The 27,491-nt window shown below is 33.7% G+C and overlaps 1 protein-coding gene, 1 non-coding gene and 1 pseudogene across 3 annotated transcripts in view; 1 reads left to right on the forward strand and 2 right to left on the reverse strand.

Moving 5' to 3' along the window:
• Window positions 1-13,249, forward strand: part of KPNA5 (karyopherin subunit alpha 5) — a 42,626-nt gene extending 29,377 nt beyond the window's left edge. For both annotated transcript variants that reach the window (XM_001504139.6, XM_023650969.2), the window contains 4 exons: window positions 1,569-1,694; window positions 2,310-2,437; window positions 5,031-5,209; window positions 9,585-13,249. In XM_001504139.6, coding sequence (XP_001504189.4) covers window positions 1,569-1,694; window positions 2,310-2,437; window positions 5,031-5,209; window positions 9,585-9,772 — 621 coding nt within the window. In that variant the 3' untranslated portion in view covers window positions 9,773-13,249. The remainder of the gene's footprint in view (window positions 1-1,568; window positions 1,695-2,309; window positions 2,438-5,030; window positions 5,210-9,584) is intronic.
• Window positions 13,250-23,736: 10,487 nt separating this feature from the next.
• LOC111775512 (U6 spliceosomal RNA) lies at window positions 23,737-23,843 on the reverse strand. The gene has a single exon (XR_002811219.1). It is a non-coding gene; the product is annotated as a U6 spliceosomal RNA (small nuclear RNA).
• A 1,662-nt stretch (window positions 23,844-25,505) lies between these two features.
• Window positions 25,506-26,339, reverse strand: LOC138915822 (ribulose-phosphate 3-epimerase pseudogene; annotated as a pseudogene).
• Window positions 26,340-27,491: the final 1,152 nt, after the last annotated feature.

Genomic DNA, 27,491 nt, shown 5'->3' on the forward strand with positions numbered 1-27,491 from the left:
GTTGGCAAGGAAACATTTGCAGGATTGGTAATTAACTACATGTGTGCGTCTTTCTCTTCTTTGTCTTTTGGAGGATGGTGAGATATCAAAAATGTGTGATGCCAAGATTGACTTCAGATCTGGGGTGCAGTCACCCTTGAAGATAGAAACTTAAACTCTGTAACACATTAGATTATCCTTTGTTTGCCACCATAAAGGAAACATTTTATTCTAATCTATGTATTTTCTTTCAGTTTTAGTCTTTTAAAGTCCTATTTAGTTATTAAACAGTTGATTCTTAGTAATTGGTAGTTATTAACTTAAAATAGCTCTTTAAATGAAAATGCCCTTCTAAAATACAGTGTTTTCAGCAGAATTTTGGTACCCTGCTTCATACATTCTGCACTAAGTAAATTTCATGTAAATTATTATGGGTGTTTTGCAAATAGGGACATAATTAATCTTGCCATGAAACAAAGAATGTAAAGGAATAAAGCAGAATATACTTCTTTACAAAAGAAAAGCGAATCAGTAAAAAAAATTTGATGAAACAAATAGACTTATTCTACACATTAAGTTTTCTTAACAGTTATGGAATTAGATACTTTAAACTATTTGTTATATATATATATATATGTATTTTCATCTGGCAAAACTAGAGGTTGGACCCTGACCAGTCACTAAATCTCTCTTCGAATAGTTATATCAGTTGAACTGTGAATGCATTTGTAAACTTGAAGGACACACCTCTGAGTGTCCTGCTTATTTGTATTTTAGTGGATTGAGAACAGGGCACTTCATTACACCAACATTAGCTAAGTTTTGGCAAAGTGGGAGAGCAGAAGACAGTAAGTCCCTGTTGTCCGCAGCCACAAAGGGCGAGGAATGACAGGTACCGCCAAGGCTACTTGGTTGTTTAAGTAACCAGTTTATTGGTAAAGGGGAATAGAAGAAGGAGTGGGGAAACAAACAACAACAGATCGGTGCTTACAACATCCACACCACAATCAGCCGGGAAGTCCCAATAGTTTGTACGGTGGGCGGGAGTGCCAATTGTCCGGGTCTGAGGCAGAGCGTCCTCTCCTCAGTGAGACTCCCAATTGTTCTATGCTGGTGACTCCCTTTTATTCTAAGGTTTTCTGGATTCTGACTCAGGGTTTCAGCCATTTAAGATACTTTGAGTTATTTCTTCTTGTTCCCATGGATGGGATGTTTTTATCTTTTTGTTCCCACGCATGGGATGTTTCTCTAGTCTGGTCAGGTGCCCATCGGGGTGGCCAGCCCAGACAAGGAACATGACGCAGGACATTTTCTTATTAATTTGTGCCTTGGGGTCAGGGTCAAAGTGGCCATCTCCGGCTCCGAGGCCAGACACATTCTTTCACGTAGGCGCCGGATCCCAGTGTCCCTGAAAGGTGGGGAGGTCAGTGAACTCTGTACAGTCCCCAAGTTTTACTTTGAGAGGGATTACTTGTTTCTTAAATTTAGTCTTTCAGAGTGGTTTTTGCATTTCTAAATAATTTATTAGTATATTTTTGTGTAGTTTATTTCCTGTAAAACTTTGTTTCCATTTCTAACTTTTGTTTTAGGTAATTTTGAATTGCTCTGCATTACCCTGTCTCTTACATTTATTGAGTAGCCAAAAGGAGTCAATTAGAAAAGAATCCTGCTGGACTGTTTCTAACATCACTGCTGGAAATAGAGCTCAGATCCAGGTAAATACCTTTCAGGTCTGAGAATAGAACAGGAAGATCTCAGAATTCAGTTTGGGCAAAAGCCAGCATTTTATTAGTGATGTTTTTTAGTGAATTACTGAAAAAGATTTTTAAAAAAAGATTCTTGACAAGTATTTTAAAGAATATGGCCTTTTCTCCTCTAAAATAATAACGTTTATTTGTAGTATTCTAGTGAGGAATACCAATTACATGTATATAGCTGCCCAGAGGAGTACCTGACACCTAATGGTCAGTCTCTAAAAGGGGATTGATTTTCATTAGTTTTAAATAAGTTAGGCAATGATCTTCCTCTCAAAGCTTTTAAATAATGATTTATTAGGGTCCTGTCAAGCTCTGTGAGTCGGTATTTACTTATCCAGTTTGATCAGTCATCAGCCTTGTGCTTTATCAGCTTTAAAATTTATATTCTGCTAATATATTCTCCAGTCTTCAAAGTGTGTGAAAGTTTGTTGATAGGTTAGAAATAAAATATTTCCAAAGGTATTTCCAAAAAGCATGATATTTTAAAGCCATTGGGTGTCAAGATTCCTCTACTTACTAATATTTTTAAAACAGTATTTGCATTGCTTATGCTGTATCATTTTTCCTCCTCAGGCCGTTATAGATGCAAATATTTTTCCTGTTTTGATTGAGGTTCTTCAGAAAGCAGAGTTTCGCACCAGAAAAGAAGCAGCTTGGGCTATAACTAATGCAACATCAGGAGGCACTCCAGAACAAATAAGGTGTGATACAGATTTTTAAAAATTTTTTTAAATGTAAATGGGACAAAATTTGCAATAATACATATTTTTTGTTTGTTGATGAATATTATGTCTAAGTCAGTTTAATAAGCATTTCTAATGTGAAATGACAGCATTCGTTATATTGGTTATATCGTTCATTCAGTGGTTTAGTTTTTCATTTAAAAGTATAATTAATGTCATTCTCCTTGGCAGACTATTTATGAGAAATCAAAGATTAAAAATCTGAAAAACGAACAGTGTGTTAGTTTGAAAAATACACTATCATGGGCATTAAATAATTTTTAGACCATTAAAATCACATAAATGTAGCTTATTATATAGAAATAACTAATAAATTTGAATATCCACCTCCTTAAAATAAAATTAAAATAGACATTTGTTTATGTAGTGATGTTCTCCTAGTTGGTTGTTAGCCTTGCCTGTGGGTTAGTATCTTACTTTTATTTTTCTAAACTAGTATTTTTTTCTTTTTTATGGTAGCTTTTTGAATCTAGGCCTTTTGTTATTTATTTCTTTGTTTCTTTTACTAACAACATAAATAGTAGGTACGTGAGCTTTGAAGTCAGCCTGCTTTCAAATCCTACTCCTTCAGTAGAAGTTGTGTGACCTTGACAAAGTCATTCAACCTTTCTCATCCACAGTTTCATTTTTTAAATGGATTCAGTAATGGATAGTATCTTATGGTAGTATCTTGACAATTAAATACAATTTAAAGTGCTTAGTATGGTGCCTAAACATTTAGTTCTCACTAAGATTAGCTGCTGTTACCGTTATTTGTAATCATCATAATTTTTATTATCAGTATTGATTCCTGAGTCTCTTTTTCATCTTGTGCTTTTTTCTTGCACTGCTATAAAAGCCTGAGTTCCTACAGAATCTTCTTGTTCTGAGGATCCCTCCATGAAATTCAGGATCCTTAGGTTTACTGAAGTAACTATTTAGGGAATATTTCTAACGAATATTTGATTTATTTCTTAGTTTATAAAACAAGAAGTCAGGCTACTATGCTATTTTACAAATCACGTAGAGGATTTTGAAATCTACCTGTTGTGAGATCATTGTCTGTTATTGCCTTCATTTGTACTATCTTACCCTCTCAGATTCATATTTCTCTATGTTGGTAACATCTGTCTCTGCTTTTTTTTTCCATTCCCCATCTCTTCTTTAAGCAGTATTTCCATTTCATTTGTTTCATGAGTACAAGCAGTAACAACACAAAATCTTTTCTTTGTTCCAGGTTTTTTTTAAATACTAATGTTATTTTTATCTGCTTTGGGGCCCACAGTTTGTTCACCTACAAAGAGTTGTATTTTTTTAATTTATTTTCATCATTATGTCTTGCATATATTATTCCTTAAATTTATTAGTATGAATCAAGTGTCCAAACAGAAATTGTTCTTTTTCTAACCATTTTCACCATTTCATTAACTCTACCTATATGAGAAGAGATCTTCTTGATCTCAGATTAGGTTTAGCATGCATACCGCTAATGTTCGTTGAATGTCTCATATTGCCAGTTGTTGTGCTTGGTCATTTCAGTTATTGAGTACCAACAGTGTATTAGGTACTTTCATGTATTTTATCTCCTTTAACTTCATAACTCTATGAGATAGTTACTCATTCAACAAATATATGTGATCACTTACGGTATAGTATATGGTAAGTGAATGTTCCAGTGAAGGCATGTACGTTTTTTTTAAAAGAGGGATGGAAACTAACTGTTACTGAATGCCTACTGTATTCTCACAGCAACCTCTGAGGTTGGTACTGTTATTATCCCCATTTTAAGATGGGGAAACTGAGGCACAGAGCAGTTACTCAAGGTCACACAACTGAAAAGGAGTGGACTTGGGACTTGGAACCACGCAGTCTGGCTTCAGAGTGTGTTTTTTACCTTTATGCTTAATGTGGACTTCTTGCCAAGTGAACAAATCAGTTTATTTATATTATAGAGAGTGGAAAAAGAGCTAATGGAAAAGGACAAAACATTAAGAAATGATTGGAGTAATTTTTGTGAACATTATTAATTAAAATTATTTGTAACATGGCCTGCTTTGCTCCTAGATGCTTTCTATGCTTCTGAAACACAGCAGATGTTTCAAATGTTAGCTATGATTATTTTTGTGGGGAATTTCCTGAAGTTTGATTTAGATGCCCTTTCTCCCTCATTATTTCTGTCTACTCCAAGATGACCCCTATGTGTATACATAGGCTCACCTTTAAAAAAGAAAAAAGAAGACACCTTGAGCCCACTATTCTCAGTGCTTACTTATATGCCATGCAAAAACAGGCCCTAGTACCAGTTTGCTTGTGTATATATTTTTGTAATAAATGTAATACCACTTACGGCTAATTATGTTAAATTAGAACAACAGAGTAAAAAAATTTTCAGGTTTCTGTGTAAGTGAAAATTTAAGTGTTTTTAATGTTTGAGTTTGTATGAGAATACTTTTCTTAATTGTTTATATAACATTTCACTATGAAGAATATTTTCATGTCATTGCTATAAATATTTATCTGTCATTTTAAATGTTTTTCCCCCCTCACTTTCCTTTTTTAAATTACTCTGAAGGTATTTGGTAGCCTTAGGCTGCATTAAACCACTTTGTGACCTTTTGACTGTTATGGACTCTAAAATAGTCCAAGTGGCCTTAAATGGACTTGAAAATATTTTACGTCTTGGAGAACAAGAATCTAAGCAGAATGGAATAGGCATTAATCCATACTGTGCTCTCATTGAAGAAGCATATGGTAAGCAGTCAGTTAAAAATTTATAATTACAGTCAATTTTTTTATTGAGATATAATCGACATATGACATTATATTGATTTCAGGTCTACAACGTATTGATTCAATATTTGTATATACTGCAAAATGATGCCCCCAATAAGTCTAGTTAACATCCATCAACTTACATAGTTAAAAACTTTTTTTTCTTGTGATAACTTTTAAGATTTACTCTCTTAGCAACTCTCACATATATAGTACAATATTATTAACTATAGTCACCATGCTCTGTTACATCGTCATGACTTACTTATTTTATAACTGGAAGTTTGTACCTTTAGACCCCCTTCACTCATTTTGCCCATCCCTACGTCTGCCTCTGGCAACCACCAGTCTGTTCCCTTGTTTGTTTGTTTGTTTGGGGGGTTTTTTGACATATAAGTGAGATCATAGGGTGTTTATCTTTCTCTGTCTGACTTACTTCATGTACATGATTCCCTCATCTATGTCACAAATGGCAGGATTTCCTTCTTTTTTATGGCTGAATAATGTTCCATGGTATAATATACATATACCATATTTTCTTTATCCATTCATTCATCAGTAGACTGTTAGGTTGTTTCCATGTCTTGGTTATTGTAAATAATCCTGCAGTGAACATGGTGGTGCATATATCTTTCAGAGTTAGTGTCTTTGTTTCCTTCAGATATATACCCAAAAGTAGAATTGCTGGATCATATGGTAGTTCTATTTTTAATTTTTTGGGGAGCCTCCTTACTGTTTACCATAGTGGCTGCATCAATGTACATTTCCACCAACAGTGCACAAGAGTTCCCTTTTCTCCACATCCTCACCAACACTTGTTATCTCTTGTCTTTTTGATAACCATCATTCTAACAGGTGTCAAGTGATATCTTATTATGCTTTTGATTTGCATTTTCCTGATGATTAGTGATGCTGAGCACCTTTTCCTATACCTGTTGGCCATTTCTGTGTCTTCTTTGGGAAAGTGTCTATTCATAGATCCTCTGCCCGTTTTTTAATTGGACTGTTTGTTTTTGCTGTTGTGTTGTATGAGTTCTTTATGTACTTTGGATATTAATTCAGATACGTGATTTGCAAACCTCTCATTCTGTAGGTTGCCTTTTCATGTTGTTGATGGTTTCCTTTGCTGTACAGAAGTTTTTTAGTTTGACGTAGTCCCACTTGTTTATTTTTGCTTTTGTTGCATTTGCTTTTCATGTCATATCCAAAAAACTTATTGCAAAGACCAATGTCAGGGAACTTAATGCCTATGTTTTCTTTAGGAGTTTAGTGGTTTCAGGTCTTACGTTCAAGTCTTTAATCCATTTTGAATTGATTTTTGTGTATAGTGTAAGATAGTGGTACAGTTTCATTCTTTTGCATATGGCTGTCTAGTTTTCCCAACACTATTTATTGATGAGACTAGCCTTTCTCCATTGTATATTCTGAGATCATTTGTCATAAATTAATTGGCCATATATGCACAGGTTTATTTCTGGACTCTTTATTCTCTTCCATTAATCTATCCGTCTCTTCTTATGCCAATACCATGCTGTTTTGATTACTTAACTTTCTAATATAATTTGAAATCAGGGAGCAAGATGCTTGCAGCTTTGTTCTTTTTTCTCAAGATAGCCTTGGCTATTTAGGGTCTTTTATGGTTCCATACAGATTTTAGGATTGTTTGTTCTATTTCTGTCATTTGTCCAAATGTCAAAATGCCATTTGGAGTTTTAATAGAGATTGCATTGAATCTGTAGATTGCTTTGGATAGTTTGGACATTTTAACAGTATTAACTCTTCGAATTCATGAGCACAGATTATCTTTCCATTTATTTGTATCTTCTTCAGTTTCTTTCATCATAGTTTTCAGTGTACATGTCTTTCACCTCCTTGGTTAAATTTATTCCTAGGTATTTTATTCTTTTTGATGCAATTGTAAATGGGATTATTGTCTTAATTTCTCTTTCTGATAGTTCCTTATTAATGTATAGAATCACAATTGATATTTGTGTATTGATTTTGTATCCTACAACTTTACTGAATTTTTTTAATTCTAACAGTTTTTTGGTAGAGTCTTTAGGGTTTTCTATATGTAATATCATGTCATCTGCAAATAGTGACAATTTTACTCTTCTTTTCCAAATTGGATGTCTTTTCTTTTCCTTGTCTTATTCCTGATCTTAAAGGAAAAGCTTTCAGCTTTCTAGGTTGAATATGATGTTAGCTGTGGGCTTGTCATTATGGTCTTCATTATGCTGAGGTCTGTTCCCTCTATACCCACTTTGTTGAGAGATATTCAGTTCTTAAATAGCTGCCATTGGCATTTTCCCCCTCCAGTTCCATTAAATTTTTTGTTGTCAAAGCAGTATAATATTTAAAAAAATGTTTTTCTTTTTAATAATTTAATTTTGTTACTCTTAATTTTATTACTGTAAGAATTTCTTTTCATTACTTACCTTTCTTTACATTATCCTTGTGCACAAATACTTTACATTTATATATTTGCAGCTTATGTATAGTTTTATGTTCTACTTTCTAACATTTTGGAGAAATTTTACATTTCTACATAATTTTTATGATTTATGATAGCCACATAATGTTATATTGAGTGCCATTTTAGCCATAATGAGTGCAGTTTTATCCATACTCTTGTAGTTGACCATTAGTTTGTTTCTAATTTGTTTAGCACTTTACATGTGCCAAAATAAGTATCTTTCTGAATATTAATTTTTAGGAATGCTGCTACTGAGGCTTGGGTACAAACTTCTTTTTAAGCTTTTGATATATTTTCTCATTTTGCTTTCCAACGAATGGCATGTTACTTGACAGTGTCACTGGCATTGTATGAATCTACTACACAGTCTCTTACTTGTCTTGTTTCTTTTGCTAATTCGGAAGATGTAAAATGATCACCAAGTTGCTTTTGTGTGTTTCTTGTTTTATTTCATGTAGAAGGTGGTGTGTGTTTTCCATGTATTAATGTATTTCCTCATCTGAATTGAATATTTATTGTACTTTGTCCAGTTACCTATTTGACTCTTTTTTGTAAAAGTTTGAGTTAATTTTATTTTATAGTTTATTTTAGTATGGCTTTTCTCCCATTCTTTTTTACGTTTTTATTTTAATAAGATAAACTGTGTTCATTTATGTTTAATAAATGACTCAATCTAATCTTCTGTTCATTCGGAGTTTACAAAGTTATTGCCCCCACAGAGATGTGATGAAAATTAATTGTTTTATTGGCATACCTCAACATAATGAAGACCATAATGACAAGTCCACAGCTAAGATCTTACTCAACCTAGAAAGTTGAAAGCTTTTCCTTGAAGATCAAGAACAAGACAATGATGCCCACTCTCACCACTTTTATTCAACATAGAATTAGAAGTCCTAGCCTGAGTAATAAGGCAAGGAAAAGAAAGAAAAGACATTCAGTTTGGAAATTGGATTTATCTATTTATTTATTCCATTAAATATTCACTTTTCTCTCTTTATTAAGTCCTATTATATTGTATGGTTGATTCAGGTTTTTATTTATAATTCTTAAAGCAAGCCTGGGATATCACTTTGCCTTTATTTCAAATTATCTAATGTCACTGGTTAAAATATTATATAAATACAAGATATTAATCACTGATTTAAGAATATATCCTTCTTACAGTCATTATTTTGACCCCATACTAGAGTTTAGGCTATTTCTATCCTACAGTAATATAATTGAATAGGTTTATCTGTAATTAAATGAAAAATATTTTCAGTATCACCCAAACTTGTGTAGATTTTTTCCTTGTAAGCAGTAAAATAGAGTGCTATAGAGTCTCCCTATCCTTTCAAAATGGGCTTTTTCTGTTTGAGTTGTAGATTGTACTTTTTGTAAATTATAGAGTAGCTAGATTGGGTTTGCAAATATACTCATTTATTCCATATCGATACCCTCTGGCTCATTCTGTGAGAGAATGTGTGTGTGTAGGTTTGCTTGCATTTTAGTTTGTTCATTTGTTTTTGTTTTGTTTCCTTTTTTGTGATTTTTAGTTAGCATATTTACTCTGGAAAGGACTTGTGAAGTTACATAATCTAAAATTCATTTTAAAATTGAGAAACTAGAGTACAGAAGAACCAAACTTATTTGGGGCAAAATCACACACCTAGCAGGATTCAGTCTATGTTTTTCTTACTCCCAGGCCTGTGCTACTTCCTCATACCACACTGCCCCATTGTCTCATTCTTGAAGTATAAGGCTATCATTATGCGCAAAAGTTAGATAAAATTAACAGTCCCATTGCCGATGGACTCATGGATGCTGTTGATTATTTTGATTTAAATATATGTTGAAACTTGAGTAAGAATTTTGTTTATATGCTTTGTATAATAGGTCTGGATAAAATTGAATTTCTGCAAAGCCATGAAAATCAGGAAATTTACCAAAAGGCTTTTGATCTGATCGAACATTACTTTGGTGTAGAAGAAGATGACCCCAGCATTGTACCTCAGGTGGATGAAAACCAACAACAGTTTGTATTTCAGCAGCAAGAAGCACCAATGGAAGGGTTTCAACTTTAACTTGGTGGGAGAAAAATTAATAGCTAAAAAGGGTAGCTTCAGATATCTTCTCTTTGTTGCAATGTTAGTAGGAATGTTTGATGTGTTTTATGTAGAACAGAAAAGAAGGAAGTTGATGCACTTTTAAAAAGCGAAAGTTTTCATTCAGATGCAACCTTTCATTATAGTTTTGTTTTTAATTTGATGTGCTTATATTTATGTCTTTTATCGTTTTATCTATTTTTTGTATCTATTTGTGAGCAATTAAATACGTTATGTGAAATTATTTAATATCTTAAGCTTGAAAAGGAGAACTTTGATTAAGTATTACACAATTGTTCTTAATTTTTTCTAGCGTTCTTGGAAACTGCACGTTAGCAGTACAGCTATTGATAATTGCATTTTGGCAGTAAGTCTGACATGCCCAATTTCTACTAAATCTACCTCTATCTTGAAGCAAAAACAAAACAAAAAAGCTTCAGAAGCATGAAATAGTGTAAAAGCTAAATTAGAATGTGAACATATTTATTACCTTAAATTATAAATCACTGTGCTGTAGGTTATACTTTCCAAAAAAAAAAGATGACAACAGAAAACCTGTAAAACTTATTTATAAAATGTAGAAGAAATATTGTACTGATAATCAATTAAAATGTGGCAATTGTGAAGAGAAAGCTCTTCTTCATGTTGAACACATTAAAATGATTACACAACATTTAAATATTTGTGTTTTTAACATATAAATGCTATTATATTAGTATATTTTGTATTTCGACCAAATATGCTACCATTTTTGAAATAGTTTTATTATTTTTTCACTCTTCATTTTAAAAAGCATCATGATAGAGATGCCATCATGAATCTAAAATAGTGCTGCATAGCAAAAAAATACTGTAATTCTTTGTCTGATTTTTTCAGAGCAGTAGTTGAAAAGTTTCACTTTCTTGTAGTAATGAACTTAGGTACTTGAATGGCAAAATTATCCTGAAGGAATCACCATCTTATGTGTTAAATTTTATTAAATCTACTTAATGTTTGGACACTAAAGGATGATATTAATGAAAATTGTTAAGGATTCTTTAATATGGTTGCGATCTATACATTCATGGTCCACATAACAACATTTTGGTCAGTGATGGACTGCGTATACAATGGTGGTCCCATAAGATTAGTACCATATAGCCTAAGTGTGTAGTAGGCTATACCGTATAGGTTTGTGTAAATACACTCTATGATGTTTGCACAATGACAGAATTGCCTAACGACACAGTTCTCAGAACATATTCCTGTCATTCACCGACGCATGACTGTATTAGGAATTTTTGTTTTTGGTAATACTCAGAGGATCATAATGCTGCTTGTTATCACTGTATTAAATTACATTTGTATCAGATTGGTCAATATAATGTGTGTATTTTATGTATTAACAGCAAAAACCTCTTCAAACTGTGAAACTTTAAAAAAAGTTTCTATAGAAAAATTATATATTTATTTATAGATACATGTATATGCATGTGTCTATGTGTTATTCTCACAGTACTATACTTGGTAGAGTTTTCTAAGCATATATGGTACTGTTAAACTCAGTCTTTTCATTTATACTTACATGCAGGCTATTTACATTTCCAATTATATACGTAAAATAATTATTTAAAATTAGTTTACAGCTGTTTTAAGATGGGAACTAAAGCATTTTTGATATGATTCATAGTCTATTCTGTAAAGAAAGATTTCATTTATGATAGCATTTATAATGTTTCTGCTGGAAATCAGAGGCATGTTACAAAAAGAAAATGTATATAGAAATACTTTTAAATAATGTGACACTTTGTAAATTATATATCATGAAACTAAGCTTTTGGCAAGACACTTAAAACCTACAGCGATAAAATACAGGTTTAAATGGTGTCATAATGCTGACTGCATCTGCCAAACCTCTTTTATATCGTTAAGTCGAGGACTGTGTCTGTGCCCTTTTTATTGTAGTGGAAGTTTTGAAGCTTACTATAAAAATTTTCCTTTTGCATTATGTATGTTCAAAAGAACAGGGTAGTTATATTAAAGATTACCAAATTGATGGTGAATTTATCAGATAAATGCTTTTTTGTGGTGCAGATGGTTCTAAGTATCAGGTGACAGGGTATTCCACTCTTTGTAATCAATTGAACTTGATAATGCCGCATAATTCGTAAACTAACCAGCTGTGCCTGCTTTTATTTTGAGGACCCTGTAGTCACATTAATAAATCTCTAAGCCAAGTCTTTCAAACAAAATAGTTCTTAGAGAAGGAAAAGTATGTGTGTGTGCATACACACACATATAAAGAATGACTTCTGAGGGGAGAATTTTTAAATTTTTGCCAGTAAAACAAATGTTATATCTCTAAGTACAGGATATGACCATGTTTTAAGCATTTAAATATAAAATTATAGTTAATTTCTTGGATCTGTTACTTGGGAAATTAATTTGATTAGACTTCACTGCAAGGGACAATATCTAATAGTTGGGACTACCTGTTGGTGTGGTGATGACTTTATTGAACCAAGACTAGCAAATACTTTGTTTTTAAGATTTTTCTTTTAAGTACGACTACTCTTTTCAAATGTACTATTTAAAATGCTCCAAAATGTATTTTCGTTAATCGTCACTGACCCTTGCAGAAAAAAGTTTTAACTTGCTTTCCTAAGATTTTACTATATTTAAATCCAAGAGTAAATGTGCCAAAAAAAATGTAATCACATTGTAAAGGGGAACGCATGCAATATTAATGCAAAAATCAAGAAAATACTTGAAAGTTCTTTTCATTTATTTAATTTGATGTTTTGTCTGAATTTGAATTTTTACTAGTTAATCTATGCAATTATGCTTACTTACTTTATATTTGTAAGGACTTGACTCACTGGCCTGGTTTTTTTACTGTGTTATTTTGAAAGATTGTTCTAGAACTTAATGTTTAGTGTCGTTTTGTTCACTTACTGGTAGCACCAGAACAAGAAAGCAAAAAAAACAGGTAATAAAATCTGCTGGCACAGAAATAACATATCATTTGGTAACTGTAAAACCTGTTTGCTGTTAAAGGTTGATTTGTTGGATAAATGACTAAAAGAAGCATTACCTTTGCCTTCCTACTTTTTCTTCTCTTAAGAAGGAGCATTATGGAAAAAGTAACTATAAAACAAAGTCTTAGTGGGTTTTTGTTGCTGTTCTGAGTTCAGCAATCTACTGGCTGCTTTGTGAAACTGTGAAATCAAAGTAATTGTTGTCAACCTTTACTCATTTTAGTTCATAGTATTACTGTTTATGAAATGTGACATAATAGGAGTCAAAATGATAGGGCTCTGAAAGGATAATGCATCTTTAAATTCTGATTGGGAAGTGGGGTGAGGAGTGGCTATTCTTGCCTAATTAAATTAACCAGTATTTGACCAGTATGCAATATTATGAAATGTTACAGCACTATATTAAAAATAATAAAATACTATTTTACAATTGCATTTATATAAATGTGTCTATTTCATTTGTTCTCTCTTGTGATTGTGTATTTCTAATGGAGCAAAAACAGATGCCCTCATTGATTAAAATTCCATCCACTTTCTAAAACCAGTAAGATTTTTGTTTGTGGTTTATGCTTATGGGATAAAGGAATATGTTTCTTTTGTTTTAGAACTTGTATATTCTACTATAATGGGGAACATGTCTAACTTATCTTCATATCTCAAGCCTTGGCAATCAGTGGACAGTCACTTGTTTAATTGAGACTATTTTTTTTCTTTTCTGTTATTTTAATGCAATACAATGCTTATATTTAAGTAATAAAGTTTTAAACCTAATAAATAGAAATTGGAGGGAACGTCTGATTTAACTTTCTTCATGTACTCTGGAACCCAAGGTCACATAGTAGCCAAGCCTAAGACCCCCTAGCGTAGTGTTTTTGTTTTTGTTTTTTCGTCGTCTTTTGCTACAATATTTTTTTCATTGGCTGGGTTAATTTCCCTCAGTGTTTGAAACTATGTTAATCACATAGTAGTGAAAGTATTGAATCAGTTATTTTGGGGGTACCTTGCTCTGAGTTAGGCAGTCTGCAATCTTAGTGGGAAATGAATTCCTGAAAATAGAGTGTACAGGTCAAACAACAGATTTAAACATGCAGTGGAGTTCCCTTCCCAGAAATCCCTAAGTATACATTTTAATGGTGTGTTTGCACAATTTTCTCAATGTTCTTTAATTTTCTTTCCTCCATATTTGAACAATTGACTAGTTCAGTGAGCACAGTTCCCCACTTTTAACACATCTAACGATTTATTTCAAATAATTGCAGCTGACAAGCACTACTGTACAGCACCACAAGAATTAAAATGTTGGTTGGGGGGCAGCCCTACCAAGTAAAGAACTTGAAATTGTGAGTAGCTAATCCACAAACATTTAAATTTGGAAACAGTAGGCGATTTAGGGAATTTAATGTGTAATGCCCAAAAGTGCCTGTTACTTAAAAATTGAATATTTTAAACTTGCGGACAATTTCAGGTTTGAAGGATCCTTGCAGTTCCCTTTCAGTTACAGTTGACATGTTTTTTAGAACTATTTTCTAAAATAGCATGGCAAAATTTAATATACTCTCTATTTAGGATTTCAACATGACTCACTATTTTCTGAGCATTCCATCTTTTAAATTGTCTTATAAAATATACACAAAGAATAATATGTAAGAAGAAAATTTGAATAATATTCACCACCCAGCTTAATAAATTATTATCAGTCTGTTGGTAACCATTACTCTCAATTTTATTAGTAATTCCTGTGCTTTTCCTCATTGTTTTATCTCATGTGTATGTATCCCTAAAATATATAGCTTCACTTGCCTGTTTTTGAAATGTGTAAAATGGAATATTTATGTATTCTGTGGGCTTTTTTTAGCTCAATGTTAACATTTTTTGAGACATTTATATTGATGCATATGTCTGTGGGTCATCTTAGTTGTATGCTATTCTATTTTGTGGCTACATCGTGATATATGATAGGGTAGGTCTTCTGTCCTGTTCTTCAAGACTGTCTTAGCTCTTTGCATTTCCATAAAAATGTAGAATCCGCTCGTCAAATTCCATGAAAAGCCTCATAGGGATTTTGGATGAAATAATCTTTAATCTGTACGAGAATTTCAGAGGAATTAACTTTTTGGGTTTTTTTTGCTTGAGGAAGATTAGCCCTGAGCTAACCTTTGTGCCAATCTTCCTCTTTTTTTTTTTTTTTTTTTTTTTTAATATGTGAGTCAGTGCCACAGCATTGCTGATGAGTGGTATAGGTCTGTGCCCAGATCTGAACCTGTGAACTCAGACAGCAAAGCAGAGTGTGCTGAACTTAACCACTAGGCTATGGGGCCTAAGGATACTTTTTCCATAAACAAGTGATAGCTCACCATTTATTTAGATCTTCCTTACTGTATTTCAACACAATTTTACAATGTTTTTCATAAAGGTCATTCACATCTTTTAGATTCACTCCAAGGTAGGACCCTTATGTTTTTTATTATTGTATAACAATACCTTTTATTACCTAAAATTTTCCAAATTGTTGCTTGGGTATAGAAATGTAATTGATTTTTGTATATTAATCATATCTAACAGCCTTGCTAAATTAATTTCAATTTGTAGATGATTTGGGTTTTCTTTGTAAATATTAACTGAATAATGGCATTTATTGCAAATTCTTATTTTTCTTTATTGCTTTAGGTAGGATCTCCAGTGCAATATTGATTAGAAGTAGTAATGGCAAGCATTTCATGCTTGTTCCTGATTTAAAAAGAAATGCTTTCAATGTTTCACCATTGAATATAATATAGTAGGTACAATTGATCTTACTTATTTGCAGACTCTGTATTATCAAATTTGCCTACTTCCAAAAGTCATTGGGGCACTTTTATGGTTATTTGTAAACATTGTGCAGAGTGGTAAAAATTGGAATCACCCAGTGTACATGTTCCCAGCTGAGGTTCAACAGGCAATGCTTTTCCTTTCTTGTTTTACGACAAGAAATAACTGTTAACAGCTACCCTTTTCCGAGCTATTTAGGGCCGCAGGGTTTTTGCATTTTGTTGGTGATTTTGCTGTTTATAATGGCCCCCAAGTGGAGTGCTGAAGTGCTGTCTACTGCTCATAAATGTAAGAAGGCTGCGATGTTTCTTAACAGCGAAAATACATGTTAGCTAGGCTTCGTTTAGGCATGTTATAGTTCTGTAGGCTTTAAGTTTAATGTTAATGAATCAAAAATATACATAAGGTGTCTAAACAGAAGCACACATGAAACAACTTATGTATTGATTGGTTGACAAAAATGTGACCAGAGGCTCACACAGAAACCTAACCCTTTATCTTCCCTAGGAGTAATCGTTCAGTATCTGCTAATTCAGCATTTGCAGCAACTTTATAGAACATAACTGCCATGAATAATGAGAATCGACTGTATTTTTGTAGATAACTTTTATCAGATTAAAAAAGTACTCTTTTATTCCCAGCTTACCATAACGTTTTGATTTTGATTTTGTTTTTAACCTGAATGGAGTTCAAATTCATCCATTGTTTTTTCTGCATCATGAATAAGCAAAGAGTTTTCTACCTTTAATGTGTTGAAAGACAGGCTTTTCAGCACAGAACCCATTTTAAGATATACCCAGTGTGCCAGTTTTCCTTTTATTGCCTTTAAGCCCCAAATGCATTGTTCATCAGCATACTTTGAGATATTGGTACTGGACCCTGTAAGCATTTCTCTTTTGTGAGGTGGTGTGATAGTAAGCTTTGTCAGTAGAAGGCATTGGAGGGACTTTGAAGGAGGAAGAGGTTTCTTCACCTTTTCCTAATGTGCCTTTCTCTGGTTTTGCTCCCGTGATGCTCAGCCACTGTGCAGAAGACTCAGTGGGGCTCACCTCCAGTGTAGTTTCAGTGGCAACTCTGCAGGCAGCTTCATGGTAAGTTTCAACGGCACCTCCAATCAGCTTCTCAGCAAATTCAGTGGCACTTCCATGGGCTGCTCACTGGAGAGGTACCTCCGTGACCCATCTGGTTTTCTAACAAGTTGCATAGGCAGCCAGTTGGTGACTTCCCAGAAAGTCTCACTGGCTTCTGGAGAGCCTCACAGGCACCCCAGTGGAGAACTTAGTGAAGTTAAGCAGCACCTTGCAGGCAACGTTCAGGGGGTCCTTCCAGCACCCCTAAGAGCAACTTCCTGGTGAGTATTGTTGGCACCCCTTAGGCAGTTTTCTGCCTGCCAGCCTCGGCCTGGGACACACCAGAGAACTCTTCCGCCATCCAGTCAATGCCACACACCAATGAAGTCTGAAGCTCAGCCTTGGAGGAGAGGGCCCTCTTCTCAATTTGCTCCTTCCTTGGCTGCTCATTTTGCTGCAGAGGTAGCGGCTGTTCCCTCCATTTGCTATTCCTGTTGTTTATCAGACTTCTCTTTATCTCTTAGTAGTCAGTCTCTTCTTGCTAATCTTTTTACATTAAACTTTCCCGGTTCAAATAACTGTCATTTTTGTCTTCTGACTGGATCCTGACTGATAGACCCAACATACCCACGATGTATATACTTTTTGTATGTTGCTGTCTTTGGTTTGCTAATGTAATTTTCTTCTAGGATTCTTGGTGCATATGTTAATAAATGAGCTTGGCCTAGAATTTTCCATTTTTATACTGACCTTTCAGATATGAAAGACATGCTACTTTCTTTTTTTAAAAAAATTTACTGAGATATAATTCACATACATACCATACAATTCACCCACTTCAAGTGTACGGTTCCGTGGTTTCAGTGGTTTCTGTATTCACAGAAATGTGTTAACTCTCACCACAATCAACTGTAGAACATTTTATTTTGAGACTGGCTTCTTTCATTAGCATAATGTTTTCAATGTACTTCATTCCTTTTTATTATGAATAATATTTCCATGTAGGGATATAACACATTTTATTTATCATTCATCAGTTGCTGGGCATTCGGGTTGTTTCCACATTTTGCCTACCATGAATTGACCTCATTTTCAAATGACCCTGTTTATCTTCAGTAATATTCTTTGCTCTGGAATCTACTTTGTCTGGGATTAATATAGCCACTCCTACTTAGCATGGTATGCCTTTTCCTTCCTTGTACTTTTAATCAATCTGCTTCTTTAAAAAGTGTGTTTCTTGTAGGCAACATAGGGGTCTTGCTTTCTTATTCTGACAATCTCTGCATTTTAACTGAAGTGTTTAAATCATTAACAATTACTGTGATTATTGATTCAAATGAGTTTAGATCTACCTTCTTGCTATTTGTCCCATTTTTTTGTCTTCTTTTTCATCATTTTCTGCCTAGTTTTGGATTAACTAAGTATTTTTTATGATTGCATTTTATCTACTTTGTTGGCTTATTAGCTACAATTTTGTTTTTGCTCTTTATTGGCTGCTTTGGGCTTAAAATAGGCATTTTTAACTTAGTCTACTCTCAAGTTATAAAAGCATATCACATGTAACAGTGCACTTTCCTTCTGAGTGCTTGAAATGTGGCTAGTGCCACTGAGAAACTGAAGTTTTAATATTTTATTTCAGTTAATATAAGTTAAAATTAAAAACTGGTAACCTTACTCTTATTAGAAAATCTAGTATATTTGGAACAACTTGGGTATGGGAATCCTTTTTCACTATAAATTTTTTGAAATCTAAATGTAGACCAAGTATTTCCAATCAGAATTTAGCCTTTGAGTTGAGATGTAAAATCTGCATTGGGTTTCAAAGATTTATAAAGAAGAAAAGAATGCAAAATATCCTATTAATAATTTTTATATTATGATTACTTGCTAAAATAATTATTTTGGACATATTGGATTAAGTAAAATGTTGTATTAAAATTAATTTCACTGATTATTTTTACTTTTTAACATGACTTAGAAAATTGTAAATTACATATGTGGCATTATTTTTCTATTCAACAGCACTGGTATAAGAAGCTTAATACTTCCATTTTCTCCCTCACTGCCTTTAAGCTATTATTGTCCTGCATTTTACTTCTACCTATGTTATAAACTCCACAATACATCTAAAAAGTTTCGCTTTAAATAGTCAATTATTTTTAAAACATTTAAAAAATTATAAAATTTTTTATATTTGTCCACATAGTTATCATCTCAAGTGCTCTTCAATTCTTTGTGTAGATCTAAATTTCTATCTGATATCATTTTCCTTCTGCAGGAAGGACTTGAAAAATTTTGTATTATAAGTTTGCTGGTGATGAATTTTGTCAGCTTTTGTTTGCCTAAGTCAGTCTTTATTTCGCCTTCATCTTTGAGATGTATTTTTACTGGGTGTAGAATTCTAAATACATTTTGTTCTTTGAAGATGTTGCTCCACTGTCTTCTGACTTGCCTTCTTTCTGACAAGAATTGTGCTGTCATCCTTCTCTTTGTTCCTTACTATGTGATGTCAGTTTTTGCTCTGGCTGCTCTTATATGTTTTTCTTTATCACGGATTTTAAGCAATTTGATTATGATGTGTCTTGGTGTGCCTTTTCTCATGTTTCTTGTTCTTACATTTAGCTAAGGTTTTGGGGTCTGTGAGTTTATAATTTTCATCAAATTTGGAAACATTTCAACTATTATTTCTTCAAATATTTTTTCAACTCCACTTCGACTTATATTAGGCTGCTCAAAATAGTCATACAGCTTACTGTTCATTTCTCTTTAACTTGTTTTTCTCTGTTTTTCATTTTGTATAGTTTTCATTGCTTTGTCTTCAAGTTTACTAATTTGTCTTCTATTCTGTCTAATCTGCTCTTAATTCCATTAGTGTATTTTTCATATCAGACTTTGTATATTTTATCTGTAGAAGTTCTGTTTGGGTATATTTTGTATCTTCCATGTTTCTTCTTATTATGCTCAAACCTTACTGTGGTGAACACAGCCAGTATAACTGTTGTATTGTCCTTGTCTGCTAATTCTATCATCTGTGTCGTTTCTTGGTCTATTTATTTTTATTGATTTTTCTCCTCATTATAGGTTTTATTTTCCATTTGCATGCATTCTTTGCATGTTTGGTAATTTTTCATGGGATACTGGGAATTATGAAGTTTACTTTCTTGGCTATTAGATATTGGATTTCTTATATATGTAATCTTGAGCTTTGTTACGGGACACAATTAAGTTACTTGGGGACAATTTGATCCTTTACAGGCTTGCTTTTAAACTTTTTAAGGCAGGCACAGAGCAGCCTTTATTTTACTACTAAGGCAATACCCTTCTGAGTGCTCTGCTACCCTGTCAAATACGAGGGTTTCCGCTTTGGCTGATGGAACTCAAACTATTCTTGGTCATGTGTGAGCTCCAAAAATTGTTTCTCCTTGTTGTTTCAGGTGGTTCTTTTCATGGCCTTAGATAGTGGTCACATGTGGTCATCAGTACTCAGCTGCAGATCTCTAGTGTTCTCTGTATAGCGCTGTCTCCTTGGTACTCTACCCATTGAAATCTGGTTGTCTTATCTTCCCTGGCTTCTCAACTCTTTCTCCTCAACTCAGAGAGACTTCTATGCTTCACCTGGTTTCCCCTCTAGGCCCTGCAATCTTGAAACTCTCTAGGGAGTAAAGTGGAGCAATCGTAGGGCCAAACTAATTTGTTTCCTCTATTTCACAGATCATTGTCCTTCATTGCCTGATGACCAGTGTCTGGACACTGTTGTTTCATAATTTTGTCTGATATTTTTACTTGTTTCAGGCAGGAGAGTAAATCTTGTCCCTAGTATTCCATTTTGGCCAGAGTGAAAGATGAGAATATGAATTCATTATGTTCTAAAATCTCTGCTGTACATTGCCTTTCATCCCTTTTATTATTTCTAATATTATTTTCTTGTGCCTTTTTTCTTTTATCTCAATGACTCTTGCCAAATTCAGTTATACTGATCTTCTATATTCTGTGTCTGTATTTACTTCATTAGTTTCTGCTCTTAATTTTATAATTCCCAATCTTTTATTCTCTTTGAATTTATTCTTTTTTGTTTTTCTGATTGCTTAGAGATGTTTAGCACATTTGTTGTGGACTTTTCTTTTCTAAGAAAAGCTTTTTTTTTTTTTTTTGAGGAAGATTAGCCCTGAGCGTCCATACCCATCTTCCTCTACTTTATATGTGGGATGCCTGCCACAACATGACTTGATAAGCAGTGTGTAGATCCTAGCCCAGGATCTGCACTGGCGAACCCCAGGCCGCCAATGGAGCATGAAACTTAACCGCTACACCACCAGGCTGGCTCCTAAAAAAAGCACTTTTGAGGCTAACAATTTACTTTGAAGTATCACTTCAGCTTTATTTCACAAGTTTTGATATATAGCTTTTTCTTATTCAGTTCTAAGCATTTTAAAACGTTTTTTATGATTTAGTCTTTGAAGTATGAGTCATTTAGAAATGTGTTTTTAAATCTTCAAACTTTAAAAACATTATAACCATTATTTCTAAGTGTTTTTTTTTTAAGATTTTATTTTTTTCCTTTTTCTCCCCAAAGCCCCCCAGTACATAGTTGTATATTCTTCGTTGTGGGTCCTTCTAGTTGTGGCGTGTGGGACGCTGCCTCAGCGTGGTTTGATGAGCAGTGCCATGTCTGCGCCCAGGATTCGAACCAACGAAACACTGGGCTGCCTGCAGCGGAGTGCGTGAACTTAACCACTCGGCCACGTGGCCAGCCCCTATTTCTAAGTTTTGATATGACAAAATGTAGTTTGAAAGTTGGTGAAATGTGCTTTATGGCCTAGTATGTGCTCAGTTGTAGTGAAATGTTCCATGCATGCTAGAAAAGAATGTGTAGTATTACTTGATTCACACCTTTTATATATTTACTAATCAGCTGAATTCATCAGTTTCTAAGAGAGGTATGTTAAAATTTCCCAAGATGATGGTAGGTTTGTCCATTTCTTCCTTGTAGTGCTGGCCATTTTTTATGTATTTAGATGCTACCATATTCTGTGCATACAAATTTAGAATTATTATATCATTTTTCAGGTTCAAATGAGAGGTTGTACATTTATGTGCTAAAAGAACAGAATGATAGTTATTACAAAATTGACATTTTCAGATTATGTAAGTCAATTTAAATAAAACAAACTAGTTGAAACTTAAGTGAAGATGTTGTCCCTTTCAGTCTTTGTGGTGGGAACAATGGACTTTTCTGCTGAAGGTTGAAGACCCTAGAGCTTTATTATGCGAAGATAAAAAACATGATCAGATTGAAAAGGCAAGCGCAGCTTTCCAAGGTGAAATCTTCCGTAGCAGTGCACCAGAGAATAGCCACCATCCAAGAAAAGCAGTCAGTAGATAGAGGAGCGGTGTACAAAACCTTTCATCTAGGATTTACTAATGTTAAAAAAAATAGATGACAGGGAACAGGGTGGTTAATAAGATGATGTAACTGAAGGGAAAACAGGATTAACAACAAAAAAAAGCCCTGTTCTCAATGTCCCATTCCCCCTAGTCACATGACTCCAGAATAAGAACATGTACTTCATATATTAATCTTTTATGCTGTCTATGAAAAAGGCAAGGTAAATCTGTTTTTTTTCCTTCTTGAACCACAGGAGTAACTAGCTTTTCACCCACAGACAAGTGCTGGTCACTTGGGTTTATCAGGCCAATCACTAACACCAAGAAAGTAACTGCAGCAATTTGATGTCAAGTCACATTAGTGGGTAAATAATTTTTAAGAGATTATACACACACATGCACAGCTGTGGGTCGAATGAAAACTGTTATTTTTTCTATACATATGATAATTCATTAAAATTGCCTCAGAAATATATTAAAATACACATTACTATGTGTATATAGAATATAGGTGCATACATACATAAACACACAAATTTATATATGTAGTCTAAAAAATACATTGTCAGTGACTCACTCTGTTTGAAAATGCATGTATGAATTACCCATAAAATATAAGCTGCAGTATGGAGAACCACAGGTTTCCACTGATAATAGACACCTAACAGTCTTGACTATGGAGAGGGAGCTATTTTTTTTTTTTTCTTTTAAACATGTTTAACCAAATGTAGAAGTCATTTATGGAAATCCCTATACCAGATAACACAATACTCCTTTATTGGAAATCACTGATTTCTGTTGGACTAACCATAGGCTGTTTTCTATTTACTCCTAACAGAATAAGACAAGAAAAATAGTGTTAAATGCTGGTGTGTTTTAAAACTACCACATCTTTGAAAACTCAACTTAGGTTTTATCTGCTTTATATTAGCTCCCAGGGTGCCCTAAGAATTTGATGTATCTCATGAAGAGAAGATACCAATTTAAAATGGGCAAGAAAGAGAAAAAATGCATTAGTATAAAATAAAAGAATATTGTATTTCTGGCTAATTAATTTGGTCATCCTTGCTATAGCTTACTGTCTTTTAAAAATCATCTGTTCTTACTTGCATCCTAGAGTTAAAATTTCTCATAGAAAGATGCTTCAATATTGGATACTGAAGAGTATACATTAAGGAAAATTCCTTTTGAGCCTATTCCAACAAGTCTTTCTATGTGAAAGTTGAAGACAATTTTATGAACTCTTTTCTCACGTAAAAAAGGATATTTAAGTTGTACTATATAACTGACAATCCTGGCCGGTGGCCTTGTCTGTGAAGTTTTTTTTTAGGGGTTGGAAATTATACTGGTCCCTTTAAAGGGGGAAAAATTCAAATTTCAATATTGACAAACTTCTGCCTTGTGCCTTTGTTTAAAAAGTTTTTCCAGTCTTCTGTGACTTCTTGGCATCTTTTGTGTTTGACTCAATTTTTTTTTCAATTTTCAATATTTTTATCAGTTTTATTGTGATATAATTGACATACAGCACTGTTTAAGATGTTTAGCATAATGATTGGACTTACACATATTGTGAATTAATTACCACAATAAGTTTAATTAACATCCATCATCTCATATAGATACAAATAAAAGAAAAAGAAAAAACGGTTTGTTCCTTGTGATAAAAAATATGGAATACTTCACGAATTTGCATGTCATCCTTGTGCATGGGACATGCTAATCTTCTCTGAATTGTTCCAGTTTTAGTATACATACTGCCAAAGGGAGCACTCTTATATTTTCACTGTATGTTTATTTTTAAAGAAAAAGAAAACAAAAACTGGACAAGCCCAAGTTGTCCAGGCAATAATAAACTCAAATCTTTCTATCATGTCTGATATTATAATCTTCTGTATAAATTTTTAAGTTAAAGGTCTTTCTATATGCCTATGTTGTCTCATTTGGGTAAAATGCAACTTACTCATGACCCAATGCTGTCCTAGACCTAAATAAAAACAAATATTAAGAATCAAAATTTTACTTTATCATATTAGAGGGGAAAAAAGCAAGCTCCATTTACGCTTAAGTATTAGCATTTTTATTTTTCAAATCTTATTTCTCAAAGGTCATAGAAATCTTGAGAAGTTTAATGACTCTGGTCCTGTTATTTCTTGCCATGATTTATTACGTGGCAAGAGTAATTATAAGAATGAAAGGGTCGATACATATTTGTTTTCTAAGTATATTTTAGAACACATAAACCTTTTAGTTTATAGATTAACTCTGTCATCTACTAGCCTACCTGTTCTTTCTTGGAATAATAAAATACATATCCTTGGGGCCAAAGATCTATAGTTCTAGAATATTCTCAGCTATCTGGTTCTGCTATAGAATAAAGTTATATTGGCAACAAGACAATGTTAAGTAAAAGTAGCTTGCTTTGCCTAACCCACCTCCCAAGGCTCCATTTGTAAAAAGAGTACAGACCAGAAATCCCATGTCCACTATATCCTTTCCAGGGTATCGGCTTGTTGCTCACTTTTAGTTTCTTCATTTTTAAATTAGGGACAAAAATACCTGTTCCAACACTCATAAGAGCAATTTACAGATTTAATGAAATTATGTCAAAGTACTCTGTAACCTGTGAAACTTAAATTTATGTAACGATAACTACTTCGTATTGAGCATCTTCTACGTTCTAGGAATGGTAGTGGAAGTTTTACAAATATAATGTTACCACTTTTAATCCTCCACACAACCCTGCAAGGTTGTTATAATTACATTCAGCTTATTAATAAATTAATAAAGCTCAGAGGTTGAGTGCTTTGCTAAGGTAAAACAGCTGGAAAGGGCAGAGTCAGGATTCAACTGGATATTACTTCCAAACGGAGACTTTACTTTCCCTTTCTACTCAGAACTAAGGCAACAGCATTATTTAATGTCCTTAAGAACGGTAAGTGGGTTAAAGAAAGGGGAAAAAAAATCACTGAATAACCTGCCTCTCCAACAAAGCCGACAGATAAAACCTATGTTTACATTTTAGAATAGATCACAGACTACTTGAAAACCCCTGGACTTCATATATTTTTTAATAGTTTTGATGCATCAAGTGTAAGGCGAAAGTGAAAAGTAGATAAGTTCCATTCTAATCGTTAATCAAGTATGTAGACAAATCACAAATGACACAAAACAGGAAAAAACTTAAGGACTTCCTTTGGTTTTGGAAAACTTCTGAGAAACAACAAAATTCTTTTTAGGAAAGCAGGAAAAATAATTTTCTAACAGTAACTAATATGCCTTCCTTAGTCATTAAGACAATTTTTGTTTATAACCTTAATAATAAAGCAATATATTTACTCTTTATTAAAATCAAGTCACCAAGTAAAAGCAGAATATTCACCACACTAAAAATATATTCACAATGTATACATCAATTTCTGACCTTTCAGAACATCCTGTAAAATAGATTTTAGTCGTTGGAATGAATAATTGCTCGGAAAAGCAACATTACCTCGCCTGCAATATGATTTGGTTGTCAACGTTCTTGCTTTCTAGTTAAAATTAGAAATGTGAGCAAAAACATTGGGCTCTTTGACATTTCATTAACCAAGAGAATGTTTCTGGGCAGCCTCTGAGCAAACATTCTTTAACACATTGGTCACAGATACGATACCTTCACTCCTCAAAATGACATTGCCAGACACAATCATGTTACCTCAGGACTCTACATTTATGGGCGGTGTCAGGACCCACTTCACAGTCAACCTCTAAGTCCAAAGATGGGAACTGGATCCTCAACCAGTGAACCTTTGGCATCACATCGTTCATGAATTTCTGCCTTCCAAACCCAGGTCCCACTGTCATAACCAAGGCTATCTTTATCTGATTAGCCCATGGTGCCAAATGCTCACCTGTAGTTCCTGGTTTGATGGCAAGGTCAATTTCATCTCGTTCTCACTATGTCTTTGGTCAAAGCCCCTGGTTTCTCAGTAACCTCGAGATTAAACTATATTGATGGGTTCCTGCTACAGCCTTTGGTTTTACCCACTGTTCCAGCCTGGATGCTATCACGTGCATGTCAAAGCCTAGCTGGACACTTTCTACCACAGGGTGGCCAAAGGTGACGCTGGAGACAAAATGCATCCAAGTGCAGAAAATTGGCCCCCTGAGTCTAGCATCCAAGGGGCTACTTTTTTTTCCTTTCTCATTTATTCCTTTTTGAAGCTCCTTAGATCTTCCATTGTAGATTGCTTTTCTTATTCTTATCTTTTGGTCATCGGCTCATAGCTTTACTAGCTCTTTTATTTTATGATATGGCCAGATGTTCCAATGAGGGGACTTCTTTTTAAAGATTAAGTATATCTGACTAGAAACATTTTAAAATCACTTGAAATATTTACTCTCCAAGTGCCCACTTGATACACAAGTTTATTTATTTAATTTTGCTTTTTAAAAGTTGATTGCCTTTTTTATAACAATGTTTTTTAATTATATAAAACATTTATATTGTTCTAAAGTCAAATATATAAAACAAGATATATCCAGAAAAGTTTAGTTTCTATCACTGTCCCCTCCAACATATTTCCTCCCTTCTCCTTTAAATAACATTAAAAAATTTGTTTTGGTTGGGGCTGGCCCCATGGCCGAGTGGTTAAGTTCGCGCGCTCCGCTGCAGGCGGCCCAGTGTTTTGTTGGTTTGAATCCTGGGCGCGGACATGGCACTGTTCATCAAACCACGCTGAGGCGGCATCCCACATGCCACAACTAGAAGGACCCACAACGAAGAATATACAACTATGTACTGGGGGGCTTTGGGGAGAAAAAGGAAAAAAATAAAATCTTAAAAAAAAAAAATTTGTTTTGGTTTATCCTTCCATTATTTTTTAATATAAAAATACATTTACGTATCTCCTCCCTTTATTGGATAAACAACAGCATACTACAAATGCTTTCTCCAATGTGCTTTTTTCACTCATTCCATAGCAGAATATAGAGCTCTTCATTCCTTGCTGTACCTGCATTGTACTCCATTGTGTGGACATACCATTATTTATTCAATTAATCCCCTATTGATGGACATTCAGTTGTCTTCAGCCTTTGCCATTGTAAATAGTGTGGCAATGAATATCACTGTAAATTTCTGGCTCAATAAATGCATATGCACTCTTGCTAGACATTTTCAAATTTCCCTCCTTAGGGGCCATACTATCTTTCATTTCGAACAGCAACATATGTACCTCCCTTCTCACAACCTGGGAAGCACAGTATGTTGTTCAGGGCACTTTTTTTTTTAGCAGCTTTATTGTGGTGTAATTTACATATCATAAAATCTACCCGTTTTAAGTGTACAGTTTGAGTTTTCATAAATTTCCAAAGTTGTATATTACGACAATCCAGTTTTAGAACATTTCCATCACCTCAATAAGTTCTCTTATGAGC

This window comes from Equus caballus, chromosome 10, assembly GCF_041296265.1.
Source record: "Equus caballus isolate H_3958 breed thoroughbred chromosome 10, TB-T2T, whole genome shotgun sequence".
Taxonomy (NCBI): Eukaryota; Metazoa; Chordata; class Mammalia; order Perissodactyla; family Equidae; genus Equus; species Equus caballus.